This window comes from Lagopus muta, chromosome 1 (assembly GCF_023343835.1).
Source record: "Lagopus muta isolate bLagMut1 chromosome 1, bLagMut1 primary, whole genome shotgun sequence".
Taxonomy (NCBI): Eukaryota; Metazoa; Chordata; class Aves; order Galliformes; family Phasianidae; genus Lagopus; species Lagopus muta.
Window position 1 is genome coordinate 193,488,737 of NC_064433.1, and position 25,333 is coordinate 193,514,069.

General features: G+C 50.5%; 1 protein-coding gene across 2 annotated transcripts in view; it reads left to right on the forward strand.

The window, feature by feature from the left end:
- The first annotated feature begins 680 nt into the window (after nt 1–680).
- Nucleotides 681–25,333, forward strand: part of FCHSD2 (FCH and double SH3 domains 2) — a 124,984-nt gene continuing 100,331 nt past the window's right edge. For both annotated transcript variants that reach the window (XM_048950340.1, XM_048950349.1), the window contains exons 1-3: nt 681–938; nt 4,046–4,143; nt 23,972–24,017. In XM_048950340.1, coding sequence (XP_048806297.1) covers nt 918–938; nt 4,046–4,143; nt 23,972–24,017 — 165 coding nt within the window. In that variant the 5' untranslated portion in view covers nt 681–917. The remainder of the gene's footprint in view (nt 939–4,045; nt 4,144–23,971; nt 24,018–25,333) is intronic.

Below are 25,333 nucleotides of genomic sequence, written 5' to 3' on the forward strand. Positions count from 1 at the left end.
CCTTATATATTCCCTGTGCACCCCTTATACACCCCTATGCACCCCTTATATGCTCTCTATGTACTCCTTATATACCTCCTATGCATCCCCTATGCACCCCTTACACACATCCTATGCACCCTTATGCAACCCTTATACACACCCTATGCAGCCCTTATATGCACTGCTTATATGTACCCCTTATATGCACCCCTTATATACTCCTCATATCCCCCTATGCGTCCCCAAGGCATCCCCTATGCACCCCTTATATTCCCCCTGTGTACCCCTTATATGCACCCCTTATATACCCCTCATACACCCCCTATGCGTCCCCTATGCACCCGTTATATACTGCTATGCATCCCCTAGGCACCTCTTATGCACCCCCTATGCACCCCTATGCATCCCTTATATACCCTCTATGCACCCCTTCTCTACCCCCCCCCTTTGCACCCCATACACCCCCACGCACCCCCTCCCAGAACACCCCTCCCAGCCGCATGGCGGCGCACTCACCAAGTACCGCGCCCACGCCGCCTCTCTGCTCCTCCATCTCTATGATGACCGCTCTAGGCAACCCGGCGGCCTCCTCTCGCCTGCTCCCTCTGTGGCGGGCCGCGCTCCCGCCATCTCTCTCCCCTCAGCGCGGCGCTCCAGAGCCGCGCTCCGCCGCCTCCCGCCCCGCCGGGCCCCGCCTCCCTCCCCTCCCCGCTCCTCAGGGCCGCGGCTCGGGACGCCGCTCTCCGCCCGTTCGGAACCGTGAGAGAGAGAGAGGCGGCCGCGTTCCCCTCCCTTCGCCTCGTTCTCTCAGCCCGAAGCGGGAGGCAAACGGCGGCCGCCCGCTCCTCGCCGCCTCCTCCCGCTCCTCCTCCTGCAGCGGGGGTCGCGTCCTGCTGCCGGGGGGGGGAATTGATGTGGAGACCCCGCGCAGCACCATGCAGCCCCCGCCGAGGAAGGTGAGGGCCCGCCTTCAAGGGGGGTTGGTTGTGGGGCCGTGTGGGATGTGGGGCCGTGTTGGGGCGGTGGGGCCGAGTGGGGTTTGGGGGGGGGGTCTGGGGGGGTCCTGGGTGGGATTGAGGCGGTGGTTGGGCGGGGGGGGGCGGGGGGGGGGTGGCGGCTGAGGGTGAGTGGCGTTTGAGGTTCTGTTCGGGTTGTGGAGGGGCTGTGGGGCTGAGTGGGGTTGGGGGGTAGGAGGGGTCTCGGAAGGACTGAGGGATGTGGGGCTGGGTGGGGATCGGTGGGGGGGTCGTGAGGTAGGGGAGCGGTGGGGCTGAGAGGGGTTTGAGGCTGTGTTGGGGTGAGGGTGGTGGAGCCAAGTGGGATTCGGGGCTGGGTTGGGGTCGGGGGGGGGGGGGGGGGGGTCCTGACTGGGATTTGAGGCAGTGTTTAGGGGGGTGGGTAGTGATGGGAATTTGGGGCTCTGCTTGGTGTTGAAGGGCATTCAGGGTGGGCTGAGTGCGATTTGGGGCTGGTTTGGGTGTATGGGGGGATCCTGGCTGGGATTTGAGGCGGTGTTTGGAGGGGGGGTGCAGTGTGAGGCTGTGTTGGGGTGAGGGTGGTGGAGCTGTGTGGGATTTAAGGCTTGTTTGGGGTGGGCTGGGGGGGGGTCCTGGGATTTGAGGCAGTGTTTGGGTGGGGAACGGCGGGAGTGATGGGAATTTGGGGCTCTGCTTGGAGCTGAAGGGCATTCAGGGTAGGTTGAGGGAGGGCACCAGGGCTGAGTGGGATTTGGGGCTGGTTTGGGTGTATGGGGGGATCCTGGCTGGGATTTGAGGCGGTGTTTGGAGGAGGGGGGCGGGGGGGTGCAGTGTGAGGCTGTGTTGGGGTGAGGGTGGTGGAGGTGAGTGGGATTTAAGGCTGGTTTTGGGGTGGGGTGGAGGGTCCTGGCTGGGATTTGAGTGCTTGGGTCGGGAGTAGTGATGAGGAGTTGGAGGTCTGCTTGGTGTTGAAGGGCATTCAGGGCAGGTTTGGGGGGGGGGGGGGGGGAGGGCAGTGGGGCTGAGTGAGATTTGGGGTTGTGTTTGGGTGCAGGGTGGTCACAGAATGGGAGTATTTGTGCTGAGTGGGATTTAGAATCATAGAATGATAGAACGGCCTGGGTTGCACAATGCTCATCCAGTTCCAACCCCCTGCTATGTGCAGGGTCACCAACCAGCAGACCAGGCTGCCCAGAGCCACGTCCAGCCTGGCCTTGAATGCCTGCAGAGGTGGGGGGAGAGCATTGGTAAATTGGGGCTGGGGGTCTCAGAGGTGAGGTCTGCAGGCATCAAGGCACAGGGAAGGGCTGGGAGCAGAGCTCTGCACTGGGTGCTGGAGGGGGTGGGCACCGATGCCGCTGGGCTGGCTGCACTGAGGCTTTGGGTTTGGGAAAAGGCTGCTCCTGGTGCAGGCAGGTTGCTGCGTGGCAGATGTGAGCTGTAACAAAGTCTTGAGCCCTGTGCTGCCGTGTGGGGATGGGTTTCTTTGATGTTTGGAAGGCTGCACCCTGGGGCTTTGCTATATAAAAGGGGAGCCGGACCCGCCAAGGTGGCTGTGGGGCAGGGAGATGCTGGTTCAGATGCTGGTTCCTGGGGGTGGCGGAGGGCAGTCTGAGATCCACGTGTGCCCTTTGCATCTCTGTCTGCTGAGATGCAGTCAGGCTGCTGCTGCTCACCGTGGATCTCCAAGGTCTCCTGTGTGATGCAGAGATGGATGGGTGCGGAGGTGGGATTGCAGGGCTGTGCTGCATGCGGGCTGCGAGGGGATGCAGGCTGAAGCCTCCTGTTGTAGCTCTGTTCCTTCCTGCCTCTTCACTCCCATTTCACCAAAGCAGAGCAGATCTTACTGCTATTTTAGTTTGTGTTTGGCTTCCGATCGATAACAACGTGCGTGTCGTTCTTTGCTGACATGATGGCACTTGAGTCTATTTCCATTACGTGGGTCATCTCGTGTAGGTTGATGTATTTTGAGCTGATTTCTTTCACATACAGATGAGAAATGTTGAAGTTCACATTAAAAATAGACCCTTTTTCTGCTTAAAGCCGTGCATGGGCTGTCCTTCATTTTTTGTCGTGTCTTGTGGGCGCTCTTGTGCAAAACTTGTCAGCATAACGTGATTAAAGGGTCCTTGTTGCTGGGGATTGTTTCAGTGTTAGGATTGAGGGGGCTTTTGCTAATTGATGAGATGGAGATGTTTTTTCCTCCTCCTGGCTGATGAAGGAATTGGAGTTGTGTCTCCGTGCCCATTGGGTTGGGCATTCTGTCCTATGAGTGCACGATGTCTACATTGATCTGCTGATCACTTTTCAGCCTGACAGATTGCCTGTGGTCACAAGCAGGTCAGAGAGCCCTATGAAAACAGAGCAAACACCCCCTTCCAGAGCCATCCCTGCTCCCCGTGCCACAGTGCTGGTTGCTGGGGAGGCTCCCAAAGGATTGAAATGGAGCTGAATGATCACAGGGATCAGAGGAAAATCGCACCTAAGCCCAACCTCCTGAAGCCTTTCAGAGGGAGCCCTTCTGCTGCTCAGCTGAGGAACAGCCTGATGTTCAAGGCCAGGCTGGATGTGGCTCTGGGCAGCCAGGTCTGACTGTTGGCGACCTGCACACAGCAGGGGTTGGAACTGGATGAGCATTGAGCTCCTTTGCAACCCAGGCCATGCTGTCATCCTGTGTTGGAGCTGTCTTAAGGTGACAGCAACTGTGGGACAACTTAAGTGCTCTGAATGCCTCCGAGCTGCCAATTTTTACCTTCTTGACCCACTTCTTTCCAAGCTTTTCTCCCTGGTGGAGGTCCTTTGTCGCACACAAACCATCCTTCTGCCTTTAGAAATAAAATGGCACTTTCCTTGATGTTTGGGCATAAGTTTGGGAGCCTCACTGCGTGTGATGTCAGCCTGCACAGGCACTGAATTCAGCTTTTATTAACGCTGCTGAGGGGAAAACTGAGTTCTTAGTGCTGCGTCCCAACTTTCCACTGCAATGAGTCGTTTCAAAACAAACGAGGGAAAGGAATTATGTTTGTTTTTGTCGAGATTTGGCTTAAACTTTACCAAAAATATACGTGGTCTGTGTTTGTTCGTAGGTGAAAGTTACACAGGAGCTGAAAAACATCCAGTTGGAGCAGATGACAAAGCTGCAGGCCAAGCATCAGGCAGAATGTGAGCTACTTGAGGATATCAGGTAAGGTTACAGAGAGCATTTCCAGAATTCCTTTAGGATCCAGTTTTTGGAAGAACGTTTGAGTTACAAAACTTCAGGAACTGACGATGGAATTTCCTCTTTGGATTTCCTGCTTTCAGGCTGTTAAAGTTCTGACACAGCTGGAAATTATAACTGCAGCTAACACAATGCAAACGCTTTTTTCTTCTCTTCAATGGGGGAAGTGTTTAAAAAAAAACAACTCCCAAACAACACACAGAAAACTTCGGGCTTTTCAGCAGTATTTCTCTGTATAATAGATGGAGAGTTTGATTTACTGCTTGTAAGAGGCTGTTAAAATTATTACAGATCTTTTAAAACCACTGATGATTTACATCAGTGGGAAGAGCTTTGAGCAGCACTTTTAAATAGTTTGGTGTGGGGGTTTGTTGTTGTTGTTGGTTGTTTTGTTCTTTTTTTTAACCAGAAACAAGAAAATATTTGCATTTATAATTTAAAATCAGTAGGGAAAACCTACATGCTATCAATTCTGTGTTGCTTTTGCACGGGAATGGCATGGAGCTCTGGGAGCAGGTCCAGAGGAGGGCACTGAGATGAGCAGAGGGCTGGAGCAGCTCTGTGTGAGGAAAGGCTGAGGGAACTGGGCTTGTTTGGCTTGCAGAAGAAAAAGCTGCAGGGAGACCTCATGGTGGCCTTCAGTGCTTGAAGGGAGCGGATAAACAGGAGGGGGAACGGCTGTGTGTGAGGGTGGGTGGTGACAGGACAAGGGGAATGGCTTGAAAGTGAGCCAGGGGAGGTTTGGGTTGGATGTGAGGAGGAAGTTTTGGAGGCAGAGGGTGGTGAGGCAGTGGCACAGGTTGCCCAAGGAGGCTGTGGATGCCCCATCCATCCCTGCAGGCATTGGAGGCCAGGCTGGATGTGGCTCTGGGCAGCCTGGGCTGCTGGTTGGCGACCTGCACACAGCAGGGCTTGGAGCTGGATGAGCGCTGTGCTCCTTTGCAACCCAGGCCATTCTGTCATTCTTTCATCCTTTAACATAAAATGTTCCTATTCACAGAAGAGGTGGCAGTGGGTGCCTGATGTTCTGTAGGGGATTGGTTGCTCTGTTTGGAGAGAACCAATTGTCAGAGTGGTTCTTCCTTCTGGCATTCAGCAGTGGAGCTGCTGCTTTTCTCCTCTTTTTTTCCCCCTGTTTCTCAGGTGTTTGTAATTCCTTCAGGCTGCTTTCCTGCTGAGAGGCATCCTCAGCATTGTGGGTTCTGTAACAGCGAAACACATGGAAACATTGGCTCAGAATGTTTTATTTTTATTATAACTTAATTTTTAATGTTAATTTAATTTGTAAATGTTGATGTTATGGATTAAGAGACGGGATTATTTAATTCATTAAGATGATCAGTAAACAGGCACGGTCTGTTCAGCATCCTTGTTACTGTCAGTCTGTGTTTGCAGTATCACTGTGTGGATTTGCATGTAAAACGTGGAGCCACGTGGTGGGATGTGGATGTGAAACCTCCAGGAGTTGTTCAACCAGCAGAGAATGGGAATGGAGGGGACAGCAGAGGTCTGGCTTAGGAATGCTTGCTGAGAAATGCTGGTTTGTATATGCTGGTATATATATGCCAGCAGTGTTTATAAACCAAAGCACTTATCTGGGCTTTAATGCTCTTAATTACATTCTTAATATCATTTCAGTCTGGTTTTGTCTAAAACTTCAAATGTCTGTAATGCAGAAGGGATGTGAGGAAGAGATGACAGAGTTCTCTCGTGAGTTGTGCTGCAACGCGCCCATTGTCTGCTGTAGGAGAGGCAGATGACTTTTGGCAGCAAACCAGATCATAAACATACTTTTCATTCCAGTAGCTTTGATATTTTTTCCAAAACTGAGCACAGCTTTCAGTGTTTACAGTGGGAAGGTTTAAACTGTGTCGTTTGGAGAGGATGAAGAATCCCAATGGGATTCTTCTCAGTCGAGGCTGAGGCAAACAGGTGTAACTGGCTTCTCTCCACCCCTCTGCAGATCTCCTTAGGGCTGTACATACACCAAACCACCGTGCTTAATTACATCTAAAATATGTCTTTTTTTCACTGATAGTACAGAGTTTAGCATGCCAAGAATGTAGCTTCAGGTCAGAGAGGCTGAGAAGAAAGGCAGTGTGTTTTGCTTACAGAGAGCATGCTTAGAACTCAGCAGAGCTACGTGCAGGTAGTTGAGCTGAGAGCTTTGCTTGGGGTCGGACAACTTCTGACACAATGTAAGATTGTAAGATGCATAACAATTGTAAGATCTTTGCAGCCTTACAAACTGCTCTGCGTTTTCCCTTCTCTGTGACAGCTTAGTAGCAGCAAAGCTGGAATATCTTTTTATGACCTGACAAGGCTATAATGAAAAATGTGTGTTTGAAGTCTATTAGCAAGTAGGTTTAAAAATATCTTTGTGTTTATCGTCTCCGTTTGGCTCTTCGTGTTAACATTTCTTCATGCTCGGTGACTGGGGGATTGGTGGAGCAAGTGATTCAGTTGGCACAGCTCTAGGCAAGGCATCTTCTGTAGCTCATTGAAGCCATCGTGTCCTTTCATGTAGTGGATCTGTGCTGGTGTTGCTAGAAGGGTGCTGTCTGTCTCTTCTGTTTCAGTTGCAGTTTGCCTTCCAGATGCACGCGTCCTTCAGAGCTTCTCCCTGGCTGCAGGTGCTTTGCTCTGGGTTAGGAGTGGCTGGGTTTGTATCAGAGGTGCTGGTGGTTCTCCAATGCCTTATTCTGGTTTGAAACATGGTGTTTTTTTGGTGGGTGGTAGTCAAGGAGTCGTGTGCAGTGGTGTGAAACTGCCCTTAGTCTGCCAAGATGTAGGCATAGCTTTTGTGTGTCTGCACAGCTGTAAAGAGCTCTACCTGATCCATGCTGGGATTCCAGTTGATATTTCTGTAATCTGTGCTGTCTATGATCCCAATAGCTGTTTAGCTGATAGCAGCTTTTACCTTGCATGTTATCTCAGTGCCTCATTTTCCAGGCAACTTCGTGTGCCTTTACAGGTTTTGCAATTGTAGTCATAAAATGTTTTTTTCTTTTAAATCATTGCTTTGCTTTCATGCTTTGCCAGTGGTTATGGTGCAGGTTCAATCCGTGCTGAAGCCTGCGTTGCCTCTGCAGTGCCAGCCCTGTTTGCCAGCTCCTCGTGCTGTCGCTCTGTGGGTTCCCATGCTGGGGCAGCCAGGTGGGTGAAGGCACTCAGCTCCCTCCCCTGCTCTTCTGCCCATTGGTGGTTGGAGGTAAATCTGCACCCTGGGGCTTCAGCAGAAGGCAGGGCTGCAGCCTTAGGAATCACAGAGCTGGAAGGGCCACCTGCTTTGAGTCTTATCCAACTTTCTGCAGTCTGGATGTGCTGATCCTATGTTGCTTCATCGCTTGGAGTCAGTTGACTGCACACGTGTTCAAAGCAGATGGAAAGACTGCGTGCCTTCTGGCTGAGACGGAACAGCGGTGTGGTCAGTCATAGAAGGACAGAATGGCCTGGGTTGAAAAGGACCTCAAAGTTCCAACACCCTGCTGTGTGCAGGTCGCCAACCAGCAGCCCAGGCTGCCCAGAGCCACATCCAGCCTGGCCTTGAATGCCTGCAGGGATGGATGGGGCATCCACAGCCTCCTTGGGCAACCTGTGCCACTGCCTCACCACCCTCTGCCTCCAAAACTTCCTCCTCACATCCAACCCAAACCTCCCCTGGCTCACTTTCAAGCCATTCCCCTTGTCCTGTCACCACCCACCCTCACACACAGCTGTTCCCCCTCCTGTTTATCCGCTCCCTTCAAGCACTGAAGGCCACCATGAGGTCTCCCTGCAGCCTTCTCTTCTCCAAGCTCAACAAGCCCAGTTCCCTCAGCCTTTCCTCACAGCAGAGCTGCTCCATATCCAATCTTAACCTCCCTTGTCTTAGTTTAAAACTATTTAAACCATTCCCCTTCATTCCTTAGTTTCAAACCCTTAAACTAAATCCTTTAGTTTAAAACCATTCCGTGTGCTTCAACATCTCCTGTCTCGTGCCTGTCGCAATGAGCCCAAGTGAGCAGAGTACATTGAAAAAAGAAAAAGAGGTATGAAAGAATATTTCTAGTTAGCTCCTTGTGCTCCTAACAGGCCATTTTATGTACTGGAGTATCTCAGCTTCATCAAGTGCACGTAACCTTTTGCTGTGGATATACTTTGCACTCTCCAGTGGAACGTGGCTGCAGGTCTGTGATTGCACTGCCATCAGCAGGTTTGTGATAAGGTTTATGGCAGTGCTGGCTGGGAGTCAGTTTACTGAAGTAGAAGCTAACAGTGGTTCTGGTTTGAAATACAGCAAATCTAACGTGGCACCTACAGCTCAGTGTCCTGTGCTGGGGAGCAGCCTCGTCAGAGCAGGGGTGGTGCTGCTAAATGTTAAGTGACTGGAGATGAGGAATATATATGTATGTGCATGGATATTCATGTATGTTAGGATCCCATAAGAGATTCTGGAAAGTCAGGAGAGTGCTTTGCTTTTCCTGTCCTGAGGCAGGGTGAGGATTTCCTTCTCTTCTCATCCTTCCAGGTCCCAGCTGCAGGGAGTGCTGCTCACTTGGATGTTGCTGGAGCCTGTCTTGGGCTCCCGAGAGGTTTGCCTCTGGTTAGGGGGAATCTCATCATGGGTTTTCTAATTCCTGATCAGCTCTGAAGCAGCTGGGAGGGCTTTCCATAACAACATCATCTTTTTTTTTTCCTTTACACCCGCTCAGAAATTTGTCCTTCATCATCACCTTTCCTTTTCCAAAGTCCTTTGCTCCTCTCAGCAGCTGTGATGTTCCTGGTGTTCCTGGCTCTATTTGACCAGGAGCAGTGTTTCCCTCTGCAGGTTCTCAATTCTGCAGCCTTACAGAGGGGGAAAGCTCAGGAAAGCTGTATGTGTTCCATTACACTGGGTTTGTCCCTCTTGAAAAGGCTTTCCTTGAACTGCTTGACCTACAAGCTTTTTTTTCCCCTTTAAATCTTGCTGTTTTCTCAAGAGTTGATGGCATTTCTTTCCTCTCGAGCTGCTCTTCCTCACTGCCAGTGACTGCTGGAGCACCGCGAGCTTTAATTCCAAGCTCTTAATTACTTGAAGACAGGCAGCATAATTCTCTGCTGCTGTGCTGTAACACGCTGCAGAGGTCTCAGAACTTCTCTCAAAAGTTGGTAGTGTTACTTCTGAATGCCGTTCTGTGTAACGATGCCACAGAATCTGTGGTCTGGGCACGTTACCTATAATTAGGCAGTCCTTTAATGAGATGCTCGCATTCTTGACGGCATTAAAATCTGGTGATGTTTTGACTGGAACTGTTTGAGGGAAGCTTGGAATGCGCTTAAAAAATGTTGCCTACTGGGTGTGGAAGTCCAAGTTTTCAGTTAAAAAAAATAGGTTTCAGTATAAACATAGGCTTGAATCATTACACTGTGGCTGTCTTGGCACAGTGAAATTGAGAAATGGACCACGTTCCTATTTTTATTTCTTTTAATCCCAGGCATATAAAATATAGTAGATCTCCTGTCTCAGTATTTCTGAGTGGCTTTGCAGCTGATGGAGGTTTATTTTTGGTGATTGTTTTTTTGGAACAAAAGCAGCACTCTCAAAAAGCTGCAGTTCATTTCTTATGTCCGTCAGAAAGAAAACGAATACATTTGTTCCCCTTTCTGGCTTCTGGGTTTGGCTTTCAGGACAGCTCTAGCTTGCCTTAGTGGTGAGCTCTGTGCCTTGGGGTGCATGTGACCTGGAAGATCATAAGAAGAGGCTTTCCCCACGGCGTTACTCAGCACAGCTCTAGCAGAGCAGCAGTTGTAACAGAATCACAGAATGGTTTGGGTTGGAAGGGAGCACAAGGATCACGAAGCTCCAACCCCCCACCAATGCAGGGCCACCAACCTCCCCATCTCACAGCAGCCCAGGCTGCCCAGGGCCCCATCCAACCTGGCCTCCAACACCTGCAGGGATGGACGGGGCATCACAGCCTCTCTGGGCAGCTGTTCCAGCACCTCACCACTCTCTCTCTAAACAACTTCCCCCTGACATCCAACCTCCAGCTGCCCTCCCTCAACTCCAAACCATTTCCCCTTGTCCTGCTGCCATCTCCCCTTTCACAGAGCTGACTCCCCTCCTGTCTGTAGGCTCCCTTTAAGTCCTGGCAGGCTGCACTGAGGTCATCCTGCAGCTTCTCTTCTCCAGGTTTGAGTTAGAAGGAACCCTGGTCCCACCCTGTAATGAACACCCACAGCTCCATCAGTGCTCACAGCCCATCCCCTGACCTCGGGTGCCTGCAGGGATGGGCCACCACCACCTGTCTGGATAACCTGTGCCCTTAATGTAAACAACTACTTCCTTATATCCAATCTAAACCTCCTCTCTTGTAGCTGGAAACCCATTTCCCCTTGCCCTATCATGCTAAAGAGTCCAGGAGACATGCTTAGCTTCACTGATTATTGCTTACACACTGCACCACAGAGATGAGGCAGTTGTGCAAAGTTACTCAGCATCCCCTGGGGGTCTGTCTTGGGACCAGTGCTCTTTAACAACTTGATCAATGACATCGATGATGGAATTGAGTGCACCCTTTGCTGATGACACCAAGCTGAGTCTGCGGTTGGCACGGTGGAAGGAAAAGATGCCATTCAGAGGGACCTCAACAGGCTGGAAAGGTGGACCTGAGTGAACCTGATGAGGTTCAACACAGCAAAGTGCAGAGTTTTGCACTTGGGCTGGAGGAATCCCAGGCATTTATACAGACTGGAAGGAGTGGTGCTTGAGAGCAGCCCTGCAGAGAAGGACCTGGGGGTCCTGGTGGATGAAAAACTGAACATGAGCCAGCAGTGCTCCTGCAGCTCAGAAAGCAAATGGGATCCTGGGCTCCATCAGCAGAGGGGTGGCCAGCAGGGACAGGGAGGTAATTGTCCCTCTCTGCTCTGCTCTTGTGAGGCCCCATCTGCAGCACTGCGTCCAGGGCTGGAGCCCCCAGTACAAGAAAGACAGGGAGCTGCTGGAGAGGAGCCACAAAGATGAGCAGAGGGCTGCAGCACCTCCCTACAAAGACAGGCTGAGGGAGCTGGGCTTGTTGAGAATGGAGAAGAGAAGCTGCGGGGTGACCTCAGTGCAGCCTGCAGTGCCTGAAGGGAGCCTGCAGACAGGAGGGGAGTCAGCTCTGTGAAAGGGGAGATGGCAGCAGGACAAGGGGAAATGGTTTGGAGTTGAGGGAGGGCAGCTGGAGGTTGGATGTCAGGGGGAAGTTGTTTAGAGAGAGAGTGGTGAGGTGCTGGAACAGCTGCCCAGAGAGGCTGTGATGCCCCGTCCATCCGTGGAGGTGTTGGAGGCCAGGTTGGATGGGGCCCTGGGCAGCCTGGGCTGCTGTGAGATGGGGAGGTTGGTGGCCCTGCACTGGTGGGGGGTTGGAGCTTCGTGATCCTTGAGCTCCCTTCAACCGAAACCATTCTGTGATTCTATGGATGTACAGCACAGGCAATTTTGAAGGAACAAACACCTCTGCTGGACCAAATCCTGTAAGGAGAGCTTTCTTTTGAGCATCTAAGTGCTTTTAATCCAGGCTCTTACTTCTGAAGCCCCGTGCAGGGGGAATTGGAGGTGTCCAGGATGTCCTGCCAGCGTCACGATAAAACTCTGCTGGGAAGAGGAAAAGCATTCTTATCATTCCAGACACATCAGTGTAGCCTAGCTTAATTTCCTATGGTGTTTTGTTTTATTTGTTTCATCTTGTTTGGTGGGAAAAGGTTTATTTTGCAGGTTTTGCATCCTCTGCCAATAATGCTTTCAGCATTTTTTGCAGACAGTGCTTTCAGCCTCTCCAGCATAACCTACACAAAGGCTCTGTAAACAGTGCCTGCTGTGGCTCGGGCCATTGAGGTTGTTGATACAGGACTCTCCATCCTTTTCATCCAGCTCATGTGGCTGTAAACATTTTCTTTCTTCTCCTCCCCTCTGTGCCAGCATCGTCTTTCCTTTTGGAGTTACTTTAGACATCCCCAGGTGGAGGTGGAGATGTGCAGCTGCCGGGGGAACTGGTGCTGTGTTAATCATAGAATGGCAGAATGGCCTGGGCTACAAAGGAGCTCAATGCTCATCCAGCTCCAAGCCCTGCTGTGTGCAGGTCGCCAGCCAGCAGCCCAGGCTGCCCAGAGCCACATCCAGCCTGGCCTTGAATGCCTGCAGGGATGGGGCATCCACAGCCTCCTTGGGCAACCTGTGCCACTGCCTCACCACCCTCTGCCTCTAAAACTTCCAAGATCCCCACCGTGCCCTCATGGCCCTCAGTGCCACATCACCGTGGCTCTTGAGCAGTCGTCTTCCCTTGAAGTAATGATGGCTCCCCACCTTGAAGCATTACCACGTGCCAGGCTGCTGACTTTCTGTGTTTGATCTAAAAATCAATCTGTCTGTTTTTCCCCCTGAAAATAGGCAGAGACAGGAGAGAGAAAGAGAGAGCAGAGCAGAGTTTGGAGGCAGAGGGGTGCTGTCAGGCAGCAGCAGCATCAAAGCTGTAGCTTCCAGTTGCTGCTTCTCCTGCTGCCTGCCCAGTCTGCTTTTAGCCTGCCTCAGCTCTGGGTGCTGTGCTTGTTTTCAGCTGTGTTGCCACTGGTGTAAAAGAGATGGCAGTGGCCTCATGTGTGACTGGAATGTGTTTGCTGTTCATGGAGTTTGCTTTCATGTTGCTTTTGTGTGGTTGTTTCTCATTAGCTCTATGTGATCTTGGTTGGCTAAATAAGCAGACAGGGAAATAGAGCTGCCTGCCAACACCTAACAGAAACAGGTTCTACTTCTCATTCTCCTCTTTATCTTCTCACTCTTCTGCTGTTCTTAATGCTGGCAGTCCACACAGTGGGCAGGTAAGGCGTTCAGGTGTTCTGTGCAGGACCTGCTGCAGTTTCTCTATGTTTGCAGAGCTGGGGGAGCCAAGCCAGGAACACCATTTTTTCTTTTACTGAAATTGCTTTCAGTCTTCAGCTCCATCCAAGAGTGAAGGAGCAATTGGAGAGGCCCATCTGATTAAAAAGCAATCACAGCAAAGCCCGGACCTCTGATTTTTATTCTGTTATTTTTTTAATGAGTTCCTTTTGTGCAAGGTGATAACCTTCAGTTAGCTTACCATGGAAGCGTAGAATAGCTCAGGTTGGAAAAGACCTTAAAGATCGAGTCCAACCACAACCCAGCCATCCCACCCTGACAGCCCTCTGCTAAATCACAGCCCTGAGCACCACATCCAAAAGGTTTTCAAACACATCTGGGGATGGTGACTCAACTACCTCCCTGGGCAGCCCATTGCAGTGAAGTTTTTCCTGATATCCAACCTAAACTTACCCTGGCACAACTTAAGGCCATTTCCCCTCCTGTCACCAATGAGAGGAGGCCCCGCTTGCTGCAGTCACCTTGGAATGAGAAGAGAGCAATAAGGTCTCCTCTCAGCCTCCTCTTCTCCTGACCAAACAGCCCCAGTTCCTTCAGTCTCTCCTTATATGTGGGATACCTACTGGCAATACCTGCATACATGGATGCTCTTTAAAAGCAGAAGTTCCTCCAGGACACCTCCCTTGGTGTGCATAACCAGCAGGAGTTCTGCTCCCTGCCACACCACCGTTCTGTGCTGCTGCTCGTCCCACTGACAGAGCTCTTCCCAGAGCTGTCTTGTGGATGTGAACTGATGCACAGCAGCTGTGCCCCTTTAGAGATGGTGCTGCTCTCTGCTCTAAGGTTTGGGTATGTACTCTGTACGCTGATAAAAAGCAGGATGGTGGTGGTGCAGAAGTTGCATGACTGTGGTGCAGAGCAAGGAAGCAGGGAGGCAGGAGCACCTCGTTGTGCTCAGGAAGCCGGCAGCATTCATGCATTTGCAGACAGGCCTTCTTGGAGATGACAGGAGTGTCAAAATGATTCAAGGCTCAAGGTTTAATTTCCTTTCTGGTTATTTGGGCAATCTCACCTTTTCTTTGCTCTAAAAGGAGCACTCAGATCTCCATTCACCAAACACATTGATGTCTTTTGGGTACTGCTTTAAGTTAGATATGAGGAGGAAGTTTTGGAGGCAGAGGGTGGTGAGGCAGTGGCACAGGTTGCCCAAGGAGGCTGTGGATGCCCCATCCATCCCTGCAGGCATTGGAAGCCAGGCTGGATGTGGCTCTGGGCAGCCTGGGCTGCTGGTTGGCGACCTGCACACAGCAGGGCTTGGAGCTGGATGAGCGCTGTGCTCCTTTGCAACCCAGGCCATTCTATCATTCTGTGATACTGAAGTGTTCTGTGTAAGGGATTTCTTTGGTTCTGCTAAGTGGGAGTTGTGGTGGTTCCCTATATTCCTCAGAGAGAGCAGAAGAGAAACGAAGAATTAGTTCCTGCAGCTTCTCCATGCAGTTGGGATAAGACGGATTTGTACTGCTGCTTCACTTGCGTTTGAAATGCACAAAAATAGCTAAGGACTCAGAAGGGCAGTGATCTGGGAGGTGCCGAGTCCTCTGGCTCACAGCTCTGTCTGCCCTGACAGATGTGGGAAGTGCCCTTGGGGCAGCTGAGTGTTTTCCCTGCGCTCACTGTGGGAAAGGCACAGAAGGCTTCCTATGAGCTGTGTGCAGGATTCTGAGTAGTGTTTGCCTGAAAACTTGTCGTCTATCAAAGTTATGCAGAGCTTAAACGATGCGTGTGATGTTCAGATATAAGGGTTTTTTTGTGTTTTTTTTTAAACCTGATTACTATATTTATACTAATGTGTGTGAAAGCAGGCTTTAATGGTTGCTTTGAACTAACCACTTGCTAGAAAACAAGGGTGCTTGTATGCTGTGGTTTCTTTATACATTTGAAGTTCATGTGTCCCAGCTAGGGAGGTGAGCATAGTCTTTGTTACCATGCATCTCTCATTCATAAATGTTCAGGGTTTTCATGCTGGCTCAAGTTGATATTCCAGTGTCTGTCCATCCTTGGGACACAAGTGATCTGATTACCTCTAATGCCAGGGGAATTAAATCTAATTCTTATCATTTCACAGAATGACAGAACGGCCTGGGTTGCAAAGGAGCACAGCGCTCATCCAGCTCCAAGCCCTGCTGTGTGCAGGTCGCCAAGCAGCAGCCCAGGCTGCCCAGAGCCACATCCAGCCTGGCCTTGAATGCCTGCAGGGATGGGGCATCCACATCCTCCTTGGGCAACCTGTGCCACTGCCTCACCACCCTCTGCCTCCAAAACTTCCTCCTCACATCCAACCCAAACCTCCCCTGGCTCACTTTCAAGCCATTCCCCTTGTCCTGTCACCACCCACCCTCACACACAGCCATTCCCCCTCCTGTTTATCCGCTCCCTTCCAGCTCTGAAGGCCACCATCAGGTCTCCCTGCAGCTTTTTCTTCTGCAAGCCAAACAAGCCTACTTCCCTCAGCCTTTCCTCATAGGAGAGGTGCTGCAACCCGCTGGTCATCATCATTTTTGTAGCAACTTGTGGGCATCATGCTGTACATCGGCCTAAAGCATTTGAGCATGGTCTGGGGTGTTGCTGAAGTCTGATAAACTCGCTCTCAAATGTGTTCTTAGGTGCATCCTTCCCATCTGGGCTGAGGTTGGTGTCTTCCTGCCCATGTGTTTGAGTGTGAGGAGGGGTGGAGGTGTGTGCTGTGCACTTGAGATCAGAGGTGGTGGTGAAGCTACTGCTGATTTCCTGGGCTTCCACCGATTGCACCGTGCTTCCTGCAGCACAGCTCGGCATTGCTGTAGAGCTCTGCTGTAGCACAGGAATGTGCTCTTCGTTCTGGAGCTGGGGGGATTTGAAGCAGCCTGCCTCAGGTTGAGGAGCACATTGAGCTTTGATCAACCGTGAAAAGCTGACTTTTCTTAGCAAGGGTTCTTTGTTATCTAGTTGCTGATTACTGCCATGTTCTTCACCTGCAGTCCAGCAAATAACACTTGCTGTGACCATGACAGGGACACTTCAGCTGTCCACACAGTGCAGCATTGCTTTACAAGGAAAACAGTGGTGTGGTGACTCTTGGTAGTTGTTTGCAGTGAAATGCAGCATTTGGCTTAGGTCAGCAGTACAGAAAATGTGACCTTGTGAAGTGCCTGTGTTTAAAAATCAAGACAGAAAGGAACTATTTGTAATGAAGCTGGGTGGCACCGTCAGGATTCCTGAGATGTGACAGATGAGGAGGGTAGCAGCAGAATGTTGTCGTTGTCTTCCCCAAACACTTTGCAGCTCCAGGATGAAGGAGGCTGCCTGACTGATGAGATGTCTTGGCTTCTTCCCAGAGCTGTGAAGCCAATGGGGATCAAAGCACCTTGCCCTACCCCTGGTAGCCTGTCTGGTTTTTTTTTTTCCCTAAATAGACTAAAGAATACCAACGGTGAGTCCGTTCTGGGTAAACCATAAGGAAAATACCTTTGCATTTGTCTCTGTTGTCTCTCTTTTGTTTGCTTAGTTCCCACTTCAAGGAAAAAAAAAAAGAAATAGCATCATTTTAAATATGCTTGAGCTAGAAACCCAGTATTCACACTGATTGTAAGTTAAGGGTATAAAGACTTGTCATGCCTTCTTTCCATAGGGGATGAATGAAATATCAGCTCTCATCAGCATCTTTCTGGTTCTTTGTTCCATGTTAGATCCACATGTAAGAGAGAGGTGCTGCTGTTGTAGTGCTGTGGCTGCTGATTCGTTCCTGAGACAATGTGCTGACAGCACTCCCGTGTCTGAGGCTACCAGAGTTCTCTATATATAGTGACAGAATTGATTTATTATTATTTTTTTTTGCTTCTGTTGCTAGTGGCAACTCATCCTAATCCCAAAGTGTACAGTGATGTGATTTATGGTGAGCACGGTGCTGCTTAATGTAGCCTGGCAGTGTTGCTGGAGGACCATTGTTCAGGCACAGGTTAAAGATAATTCACGGTGTGAGAGTCAGTTGTCAAAGCTGGTGTGGACCAGAGCACTTTAATGCTCTACAAGCATGCTTGTAACTGAAACTTGGCATAGCTAATTACTAATTATAATAACAACTAATTTCTAATGATTACTAAGATGAGCAGAGGGCTGGAGCAGCTCTGCTGTGAGGAAAGGCTGAGGAACTGGGCTTGTTTGGCTTGGAGGAGAGAAGGCTGCAGGGAGACCTGATGGTGGCCTTCAGTGCTTGAAGGGAGCGGTTAAACAGGAGGGGGAACAGCTGTGTGTGAGGGTGGGTGGTGACAGGACAAGGGGAATGGCTTGAAAGTGAGCCAGGGGAGGTTTGGGTTGGATGTGAGGAGGAAGTTTTGGAGGCAGAGGGTGGTGAGGCAGTGGCACAGGTTGCCCAAGGAGGCTGTGGATGCCCCATCCATCCCTGCAGGCATTGGAGGCCAGGCTGGATGTGGCTCTGGGCAGCCTGGGCTGCTGGTTGGGGACCTGCACACAGCAGGGCTTGGAGCTGGATGAGCATTGAGCTCCTTTGCAGCCCAGGCCATGCTGTCATTCTGTGAAAATTTTGGTCATTTTTGATCGGTGTATGAAGGAGGAGCTCCTCATTAATTAGAAACTCAAGTGCTGGCAAAATCACAAATATTTCCCCTTGACCCCTGGTGTGTGTTTCTGGGTTTGTAGTACTGCACTGAGGTTTGGATTTATACTGGTGTTTTTGTTACAACTTTCCTTGGGGATGGATGCATGGCAGCATTCTCACCACTTCTGTTCTGGCAGCATCTCATCAGATGGGCATGCAGAGGATCAAGCATCACAGAATGGCCCAGGTTGAAGGGAGCTCAAGGATCACGAAGCTCCAACCCCCCACCAATGCAGGGCCACCAACCTCCCCATCTCACAGCAGCCCAGGCTGCCCAGGGCCCCATCCAACCTGGCCTCCAACACCTCCAGGGATGGACGGGGCATCACAGCCTCTCTGGGCAGCTGTTCCAGCACCTCACCACTCTCTGAGAAAAGAGAGAGGACCATAGAGGGGACTTAAACACTGCAAAGTGTGAGGAGAAACGTGGCCAAAGAAGAGCTGGGGATTCCTGCAAAGACATGGCACAGCTTTGATTCCCTGGTGTAGGCAGATCTTTTCACTGTGTGATGCTGTGTGTTATAAGCAGACTTTCTGTAAATTGGTCGAAATGTTTTCTCCTTTAATACCTCAGTTTACGTTTAAGAGAATTTTCCTGTAGTGTAGTTTATCTTGCATCTGAGTGGATATTTCAGGAGTAAACATTCCAAAGGGCAAACTGTAGCAAAGCTGCCCAAGATGATTAGTTTTAGTGGCAGGAAAAGAGTACTTGTGGTTGCAGCACTGAGATGCTGAACTGTTGGTGAGCTGCTGTGAATCCTCAGCAGCAGAAGGGGAGCAGAGATGTAGAGCAGTGTTCCTTGGGTGGCAGTGGTTGCATCAACAAGGAGCTGTTGTGTGCATGGCTGTGGAATTGATGGGGCAGGGATTGTGGCTTTTATGTTTGTGGGGAAGAGTCTTGAGAAGATGAGGGGTGGCTCACCAACACAAGGACATGGCAGTGAGAACAGCTCCATTTCTTGACTCAGCAAGCAGCCATTCTTGATCTTGTATTTGACACTTGAAGAGTTGTGAGGGGGCCTGGATGCATCCCCCGAGAGCAGGAGGATCTGCAGGCAGGAAATGTTGCTGGCTTTTTGCAGGGAGTCACAGAGCTCTGCTATGGGCAGGAGTTTGGGCTGTGGGTGACCTCATGGGGTGCCTCAGTTTTCTTCTGGCCCTGCGCTTTCACAGCTGATGGGAACATGGCACAAAAGTGCTCTTGCTAATGGGGGCACCTGGGGGCCTCATGGGTCCTCCATCAAGAAGCCTGTGGTGTTAGAACTGCAAAGTGTCCATGCTTGCTGTGGAAGGAAGTGTTCCTAACTTGCTCCTGGAACCACAGGTTGACCGGGGGACATGGAGGTGGGCTGTTGGACCAAGGAGGTTCTAGTTCTCACGGTGATGGTGTGCAGGATCTCCTGGGAGACAGCCAGTAGAGGAAGGAACCTGCACAGATGATTTTATTTTGGGTGGTGGTGTTTTTTTTAAGACTTCTAGAGAGCCAAGGAACAAGCTCCCACTGTGTGAGATAGGCAGGAAGAGCAGCAGGAATCCCAGTCAGCCTAAGCAGGAGCAAAAGGAGAGCTTGCAGGGAGAGAAAGCAACAGGCAGCAAAGGAGAAGAATGGAAACTTTGCTTGGCTGCTGAAGGACAGCATCAGCTGAATTTACAGCCCCTCGGGGACACGAGGAGTTGGAAAAGGGTGCAGCAAAGATGGTGGTGGCAAAGCATTTTCAGAAGCAACAGGGAGACTGGCTGCTGATGGCTTCAAGGGAAAAGGCTGCGCTGCTCAGCACTGACCCTCCCTGCTGGTGAGGTCTGTACCTGGACTTCTGTGCTTCATGTGTCGTTGGGAAGGAAGTGTTCCAGTATGAATGTTGGTGAACATCGTCCGGAAATGAGGAGAATTGTATCTCCGTGCAGAAGTGATGGTAGAAGGGCTGCAGCACCTCTCCTATGAGAAAAGGATGAGGGAAAAACAAAAGCACTCAACAGCCCCTGGCATAGAGTTACTAAATACCATACAAATCAAATTTACCCATGGAACCAACAGAAAGTGGCACGGCCACAGCTCCAGCATAAGGACAGGCAGCTCTGCTAACAACAGGAAGAGATCTGGCTCTGTACCTCCAACAAGGCAGCACGTGATTCAACTTATACCACACTTAAATTGGTGCTTAATGTGTCAGGGTGCACGACAGCACCGTAAGCACCATCTGCATCCTGCCAGCGGCTGCTTTCTGCTGCTCTGTGGCTGCATTTCCCTCCATTGGCCAAACACAAAGCTGGAAGGAACGTCGGGGTTCTGCAGGAATCCTTTAATGACAACCAGAAAGATACAGAACACTGAGATGAGCAGAGGGCTGGAGCAGCTCTCCTATGAGGAAAGGCTGAGGGAAGTGGGCTTGTTTGGCTTGGAGAAGAGAAGGCTGCAGGGAGACCTGATGGTGGCCTTCAGTGCTTGAAGGGAGCGGATAAACAGGAGGGGGAACGGCTGTGTGTGAGGGTGGGTGGTGACAGGACAAGGGGAATGGCTTGAAAGTGAGCCAGGGGAGGTTTGGGTTGGATGTGAGGAGGAAGTTTTGGAGGCAGAGGGTGGTGAGGCAGTGGCACAGGTTGCCCAAGGAGGCTGTGGATGCCCCATCCATCCCTGCAGGCATTCAAGGCCAGGCTGGATGTGGCTCTGGGCAGCCTGGGCTGCTGGCTGGCGACCTGCACACAGCAGGGCTTGGAGCTGGATGAGCACTGTGCTCCTTTGCAACCCAAGGCATCCTGTGATTATGAAATGTGGCCACATGGAGGGCAGTGGGACACGTGGCTGTGCCTCTAAGCTGGGACAGCACTTAAATTGTCAGTTGTTCAATGTCATCTTCAGGTGTGTGGCTCAACACTGGGGTTCCCTCGCTGTCACTGATGTGTTGGGATCCATTTTCATTGCTTACAATAAGTGGAACTCATCAGGAAACACATCCTACCATTGTAAAAAGGATTCAGGATCTCCTTGTCAATTGAGGGAAGCACAGAGTTGGTATCAGGCACTGTACTCATCGTGTGCAGCTTTTTCTGCACACAGGGCTTTTCTCTGCTGAGAGGCTGCTGACGGCTCACTGGGTGGCTTTGAGATGGGCTGGCAGTGCTTTTGGGTCATCTTCTCTAAAATGAGAAAAGAAAAACCAGCAATTCTGTCGTAGCCAGCAGGGACAGGGAGGTGATTGTCCCCCTGTGCTCTGCTTTCATGAGGCCCCATCTGCAGCACTGCGTCCAGGGCTGGAGCCCCCAGTACAGGAAAGACAGGGAGCTGTTGGAGAGGGTCCAGAGGAGCCACAAAGATGAGCAGAGGGCTGCAGCACCTCCCTACAAAGACAGGCTGAGGGAGCTGGGCTTGTTGAGCATGGAGAAGAGAAGCTGCGGGGTGACCTCAGTGCAGCCTGCAGTGCCTAAAGGGACCTGGAACGTTGTGGGATTGATTTAGTTTAAGATTACTTGCAATGTGCTGTGCAGTTCATGAGTAATTTCACATTCAGAACACCTAATGGGATGAATTCATCTATTTTTTTTGTTTAAGCTGCATTTGAAACGGCTTTCTTCCCAACCCCCCCAAAAAACCCTACAGCAAAACAACATCAGATCATTTCTTCCCTTACTTCTTGTTCTGTTTCTTACTGTCCCAGGGCTGGGCAGGTTTGTTCCATTGCTCTGCATCTCTCAGGTGGGCTTTGCTTCCTGTGACCCTAAGACCTGCAGCAGGGAGAGACGCAGCAGTGCTGTCTTTGTCCTTCCCTTCTGATGGGGACACAGCAGCCCGCACTGCAGAACTGAAAGGCCATTTTGAAGTGCTGCCATCGCCGTGTGTGCGTGTAATTCCCCGCAGACCCACCTCCTTCCTTTGTTTCTCAGATTAATGGCATTGAAAGTGTCAGTCCCTTTGCTGTGCGCTGTGCTGATGTGGGCCCTGCGGAGCTGTTTTCTCCTCCTTCCTCTGGTAGGGAAGCAGCTGGGGACTCTCAGGTCAAGGTGGGTCAGAACAGGTGCCTTTCTCATCCCTGCAGTTTTCAGATAATGTGCACGTTTTCGGGGGGCTTTGCCTCGATGTTTAAATATGGAGGGCTTTTTATTTTTTCTCAGTAAAACGGCCATTGACAAAGAAATGCATCCAACACTGACTGTCAGCACCAGGTGAGCTGCCAGGCAGCACATCAGGTTGGGCTGCTGTGGGTTAATGAAGTTCATAGAATGACAGCATGGCCTGGGTTGCAAAGGAGCTCAGTACTCATCCAGCTCCAAGCCCTGCTGTGTGCAGGTCGCCATCCAGCAGCCCAGGCTGCCCAGAGCCACATCCAGCCTGGCCTCCAATGCCTGCAGGGATGGGGCATCCACAGCCTCCTTGGGCAACCTGTGCCACTGCCTCACCACCCTCTGCCTCCAAAACTTCCTCCTCACATCCAACCCAAACCTCCCCTGCCTCACTTTCAAGCCATTCCCCTGTCCTGTCACCACCCACCCTCACACACAGCCGTTCCCCCTCCTGTTTATCCGCTCCCTTCAAGCACTGAAGGCCACCATCAGGTCTCCCTGCAGCCTTCTCTTCTCCAAGCCAAACAAGCCCACTTCCCTCAGCCTTTCCTCATAGGAGAGCTGCTCCAGCCCTCTGCTCATCTCAGTGTTCTGTATCTTTCTGGTTGTCATTAAAGGATTCCTGCAGAACCCCGACGTTCCTTCCAGCTTTGTGTTTGGCCAATGGAGGGAAATGCAGCCACAGAGCAGCAGAAAGCAGCCGCTGGCAGGATGCAGATGGTGCTTACGGTGCTGTCGTGCACCCTGACACATTAAGCACCAATTTAAGTGTGGTATAAGTTGAATCACGTGCTGCCTTGTTGGAGGTACAGAGCCAGATCTCTTCCTGTTGTTAGCAGAGCTGCCTGTCCTTATGCTGGAGCTGTGGCCGTGCCACTTTCTGTTGGTTCCATGGGTAAATTTGATTTGCATGGTATTTAGTAACTCTATGCCAAGGGCCGTTGAGTGCTTTTGTTTTTCTTCTCCCTGTAAAGCCTTTGATATTGGAGATTTTAGGGGATATCTGCCTCGTCCAGCTTGTCACCATCATTGTCATGCAATTAGCTGAAGGGGAATTCTTGTACAGAGACAAACCTGGTGGTGGAACGCACAGCTCTGAGCCCACGTTTGGTGTAAACCCAGCATCCTCAGCATTGAGCTCTGATTATATGTTTCCAAATAAGATTAGCTGAGAATTAGAAAATAACAGCCTTTGGTGTACCGTCTTCCCAGGGCTGCTTTTCAGGGTCAGTGTGGGTAGTGCCTGTCAGCTCATGGCGGCTGTGGCTGAAGCTCAGTGCTTGGGAAGACAAGGAAGTTTGTTTTATGGGGCATTGTGCTTTCAGCTGTGCTCGTGGAGCTGCATGGATGTTGGATTTGGGAACAGGAAAATCCGTTCACAGCCCTTTTTGTGTTAACCTTATTGTGGGATGTTCCTGTGCACTGTTTTTCTTAATGTGCCACCATTGTTATTGCGTGACCGATTCAAATAGGAGATTTTCTTGTGCTGATGGCACAGCTTTAAGCTTGGTACAGCCGGCTGTTGTCCCCCCTGGTGGAGATGTGGCACTTCAGCAATAAGGGGGGTAGCTTAGAATCACAGAACTCCTCCCTGGAGGTGTTCAAGGCCAGGTTGGATGGGGCCCTGGGCAGCCTGGGCTGCTCTAAAATGTGAAGGTTGGTGGCCCTGCATTGGTGGGGGGTTGGAGCCTCGTGATCCTTGAGCTTCCTTCCAGCCCAAACCATTCTGGGATTCTGTGAAGCATTTGAGAAGGGACCCTTTAGGACCACGAGCAGTGGGTAAATGAGGGCATTGCTGGGGCCGGTGAGGAATGCAGGAGGCTGTGGGATGTGTGGCCATGTCTGCGGGCCCGGCGCATTCAGCTGCTGGTGGAGAAACACCACTGACTGTTTTTTAAAGGAAAGTCTGGATGCACAAAGCCGAGTTCTGTTCTCTGCTACCAAATTCCTCCCTAGGCTGTAGCAGCGGCTGATGAGTCTTTAATGAAGTAAATGCTATTTACACCAGTCGTCCTGGGAACTGCATTTATCCAATAAAGCCGGGAGATGGGAGCGCTGCATATGTGTGCACACACGTGCACGAGTTGCTAGGCTACTGATGCACAGTTGTCAAACAATTTTGCTTTTTTGGTTGCTCCTCTCTCTGTAAAGCCCGTCTAGCAGCAAACCCTTTGGATCAGTGGTTGAATTTACAGCACGTTGCTGTTTGTATTCATATTCTTTTTCCCTTTTGTCTTTTTCAGAGCGTTCAGTCAGAAGAGAGCTGCGATCGAGAAGGAATATGCACAGGTAGGAAAGTTCACATTCAGTACATCATTCTCTACAGGTGATTTATTCCTTAGCAGACTTTCCATGTAGAATGGTGATGTTGTCTTGTGCTTTTCTGTGCATCCTTTCCTTGAGCTGTGTGGTGTGGCAGTACCTGCTGGCATTTGGAAGCAGGCAGCTGCCTCGGTGAGGTCCATTCATTCTTGTTTAGCCTGGTCCTTGGTTTTTGGTTGTGTTTTTTTTTTTTTTTAATGGATAATTTGGCTTGAGGAAATTCTTGGACACTAAATACATTTTTAATGTATTATTTTTCATACCGTTACAAAGTCAGGCAGCTCCTTCAGGCTTTCCCAGAAGTTTGTGCAGAACTTGAGCAAAAAGTAAAACCAGGTCAGTCAGAGGGGAGGAAATATGTGCCTGCATACCCATCCAAAATAAATGTACTGACATTCTTGAGTCAGAGCAGCTTCCCATTCAGCTGCAGTAAAAACGACCAGAGCTGACCTAATGCTTGGGATGGGGTGTGGAATGAATCCTCGTTTGTTTCTGAGGAAGGCTTAATTGTTCACCCTCATTCTGAAATTAGAAGGCGGCCAAGGAGGGGCGGCTCCCTGCTTAACGTACACTGAGGGCTTAGCTCCGAGTCCTGCTGATTGAAAATGCTTTAATTTATTTTGAAGTAGATTAAAAGTAGAATAAAACGTGATGAGAAAATGCTGGGCAGTGTGACTGGAGATGTGCCCTGTGGTGGTGCTGCTGGGGCAGTGATGGAGGTGAGGTGCCACAAGGATGCTCCCAAACCCTCCTGCATCACGCATCCCCTTGGTGCCCGGCGCTGCACCACAGTGAGTGCACAGAGCACAGATGTTTTCTGTTGGACAGGCTGCGCTGCCAGGTGTGGCAGAGGGTTTCTGTGTGCTTTGTAAGTGCACTGTGAGCGTTCTGCTGCTCCTGCATGTCAGCTCATAGCACTCAGTTTTCGTTCTGTTTGGTTTACTGAACCTCATCTGAACACTCATGGAGCTGTTGGGAGGGCCTGCAGTTAGCCCTGCTCCACTCCTTTTCTTGCCTGTGACTTTACATTAGCATACATTGGTCATATTGGCAGTTGTGCTTAATTGGATTAAATACTGCAATTTTTCAATGACAGGATCAATATGTGCTTAACGAAACTGTGATTAAAAGCATCCATTCTCTGGTGGTTCTTGTAATGACACTGGAGAATGTAGCATCAATTCTTAATGCATTTGTCCATTCCACAGCAGAAATATGCTCTATATGCAGAGCATTTTTTGTATTCGCTAAAGGGAAGTCTAGATAAGTTGGAAAAATAATTA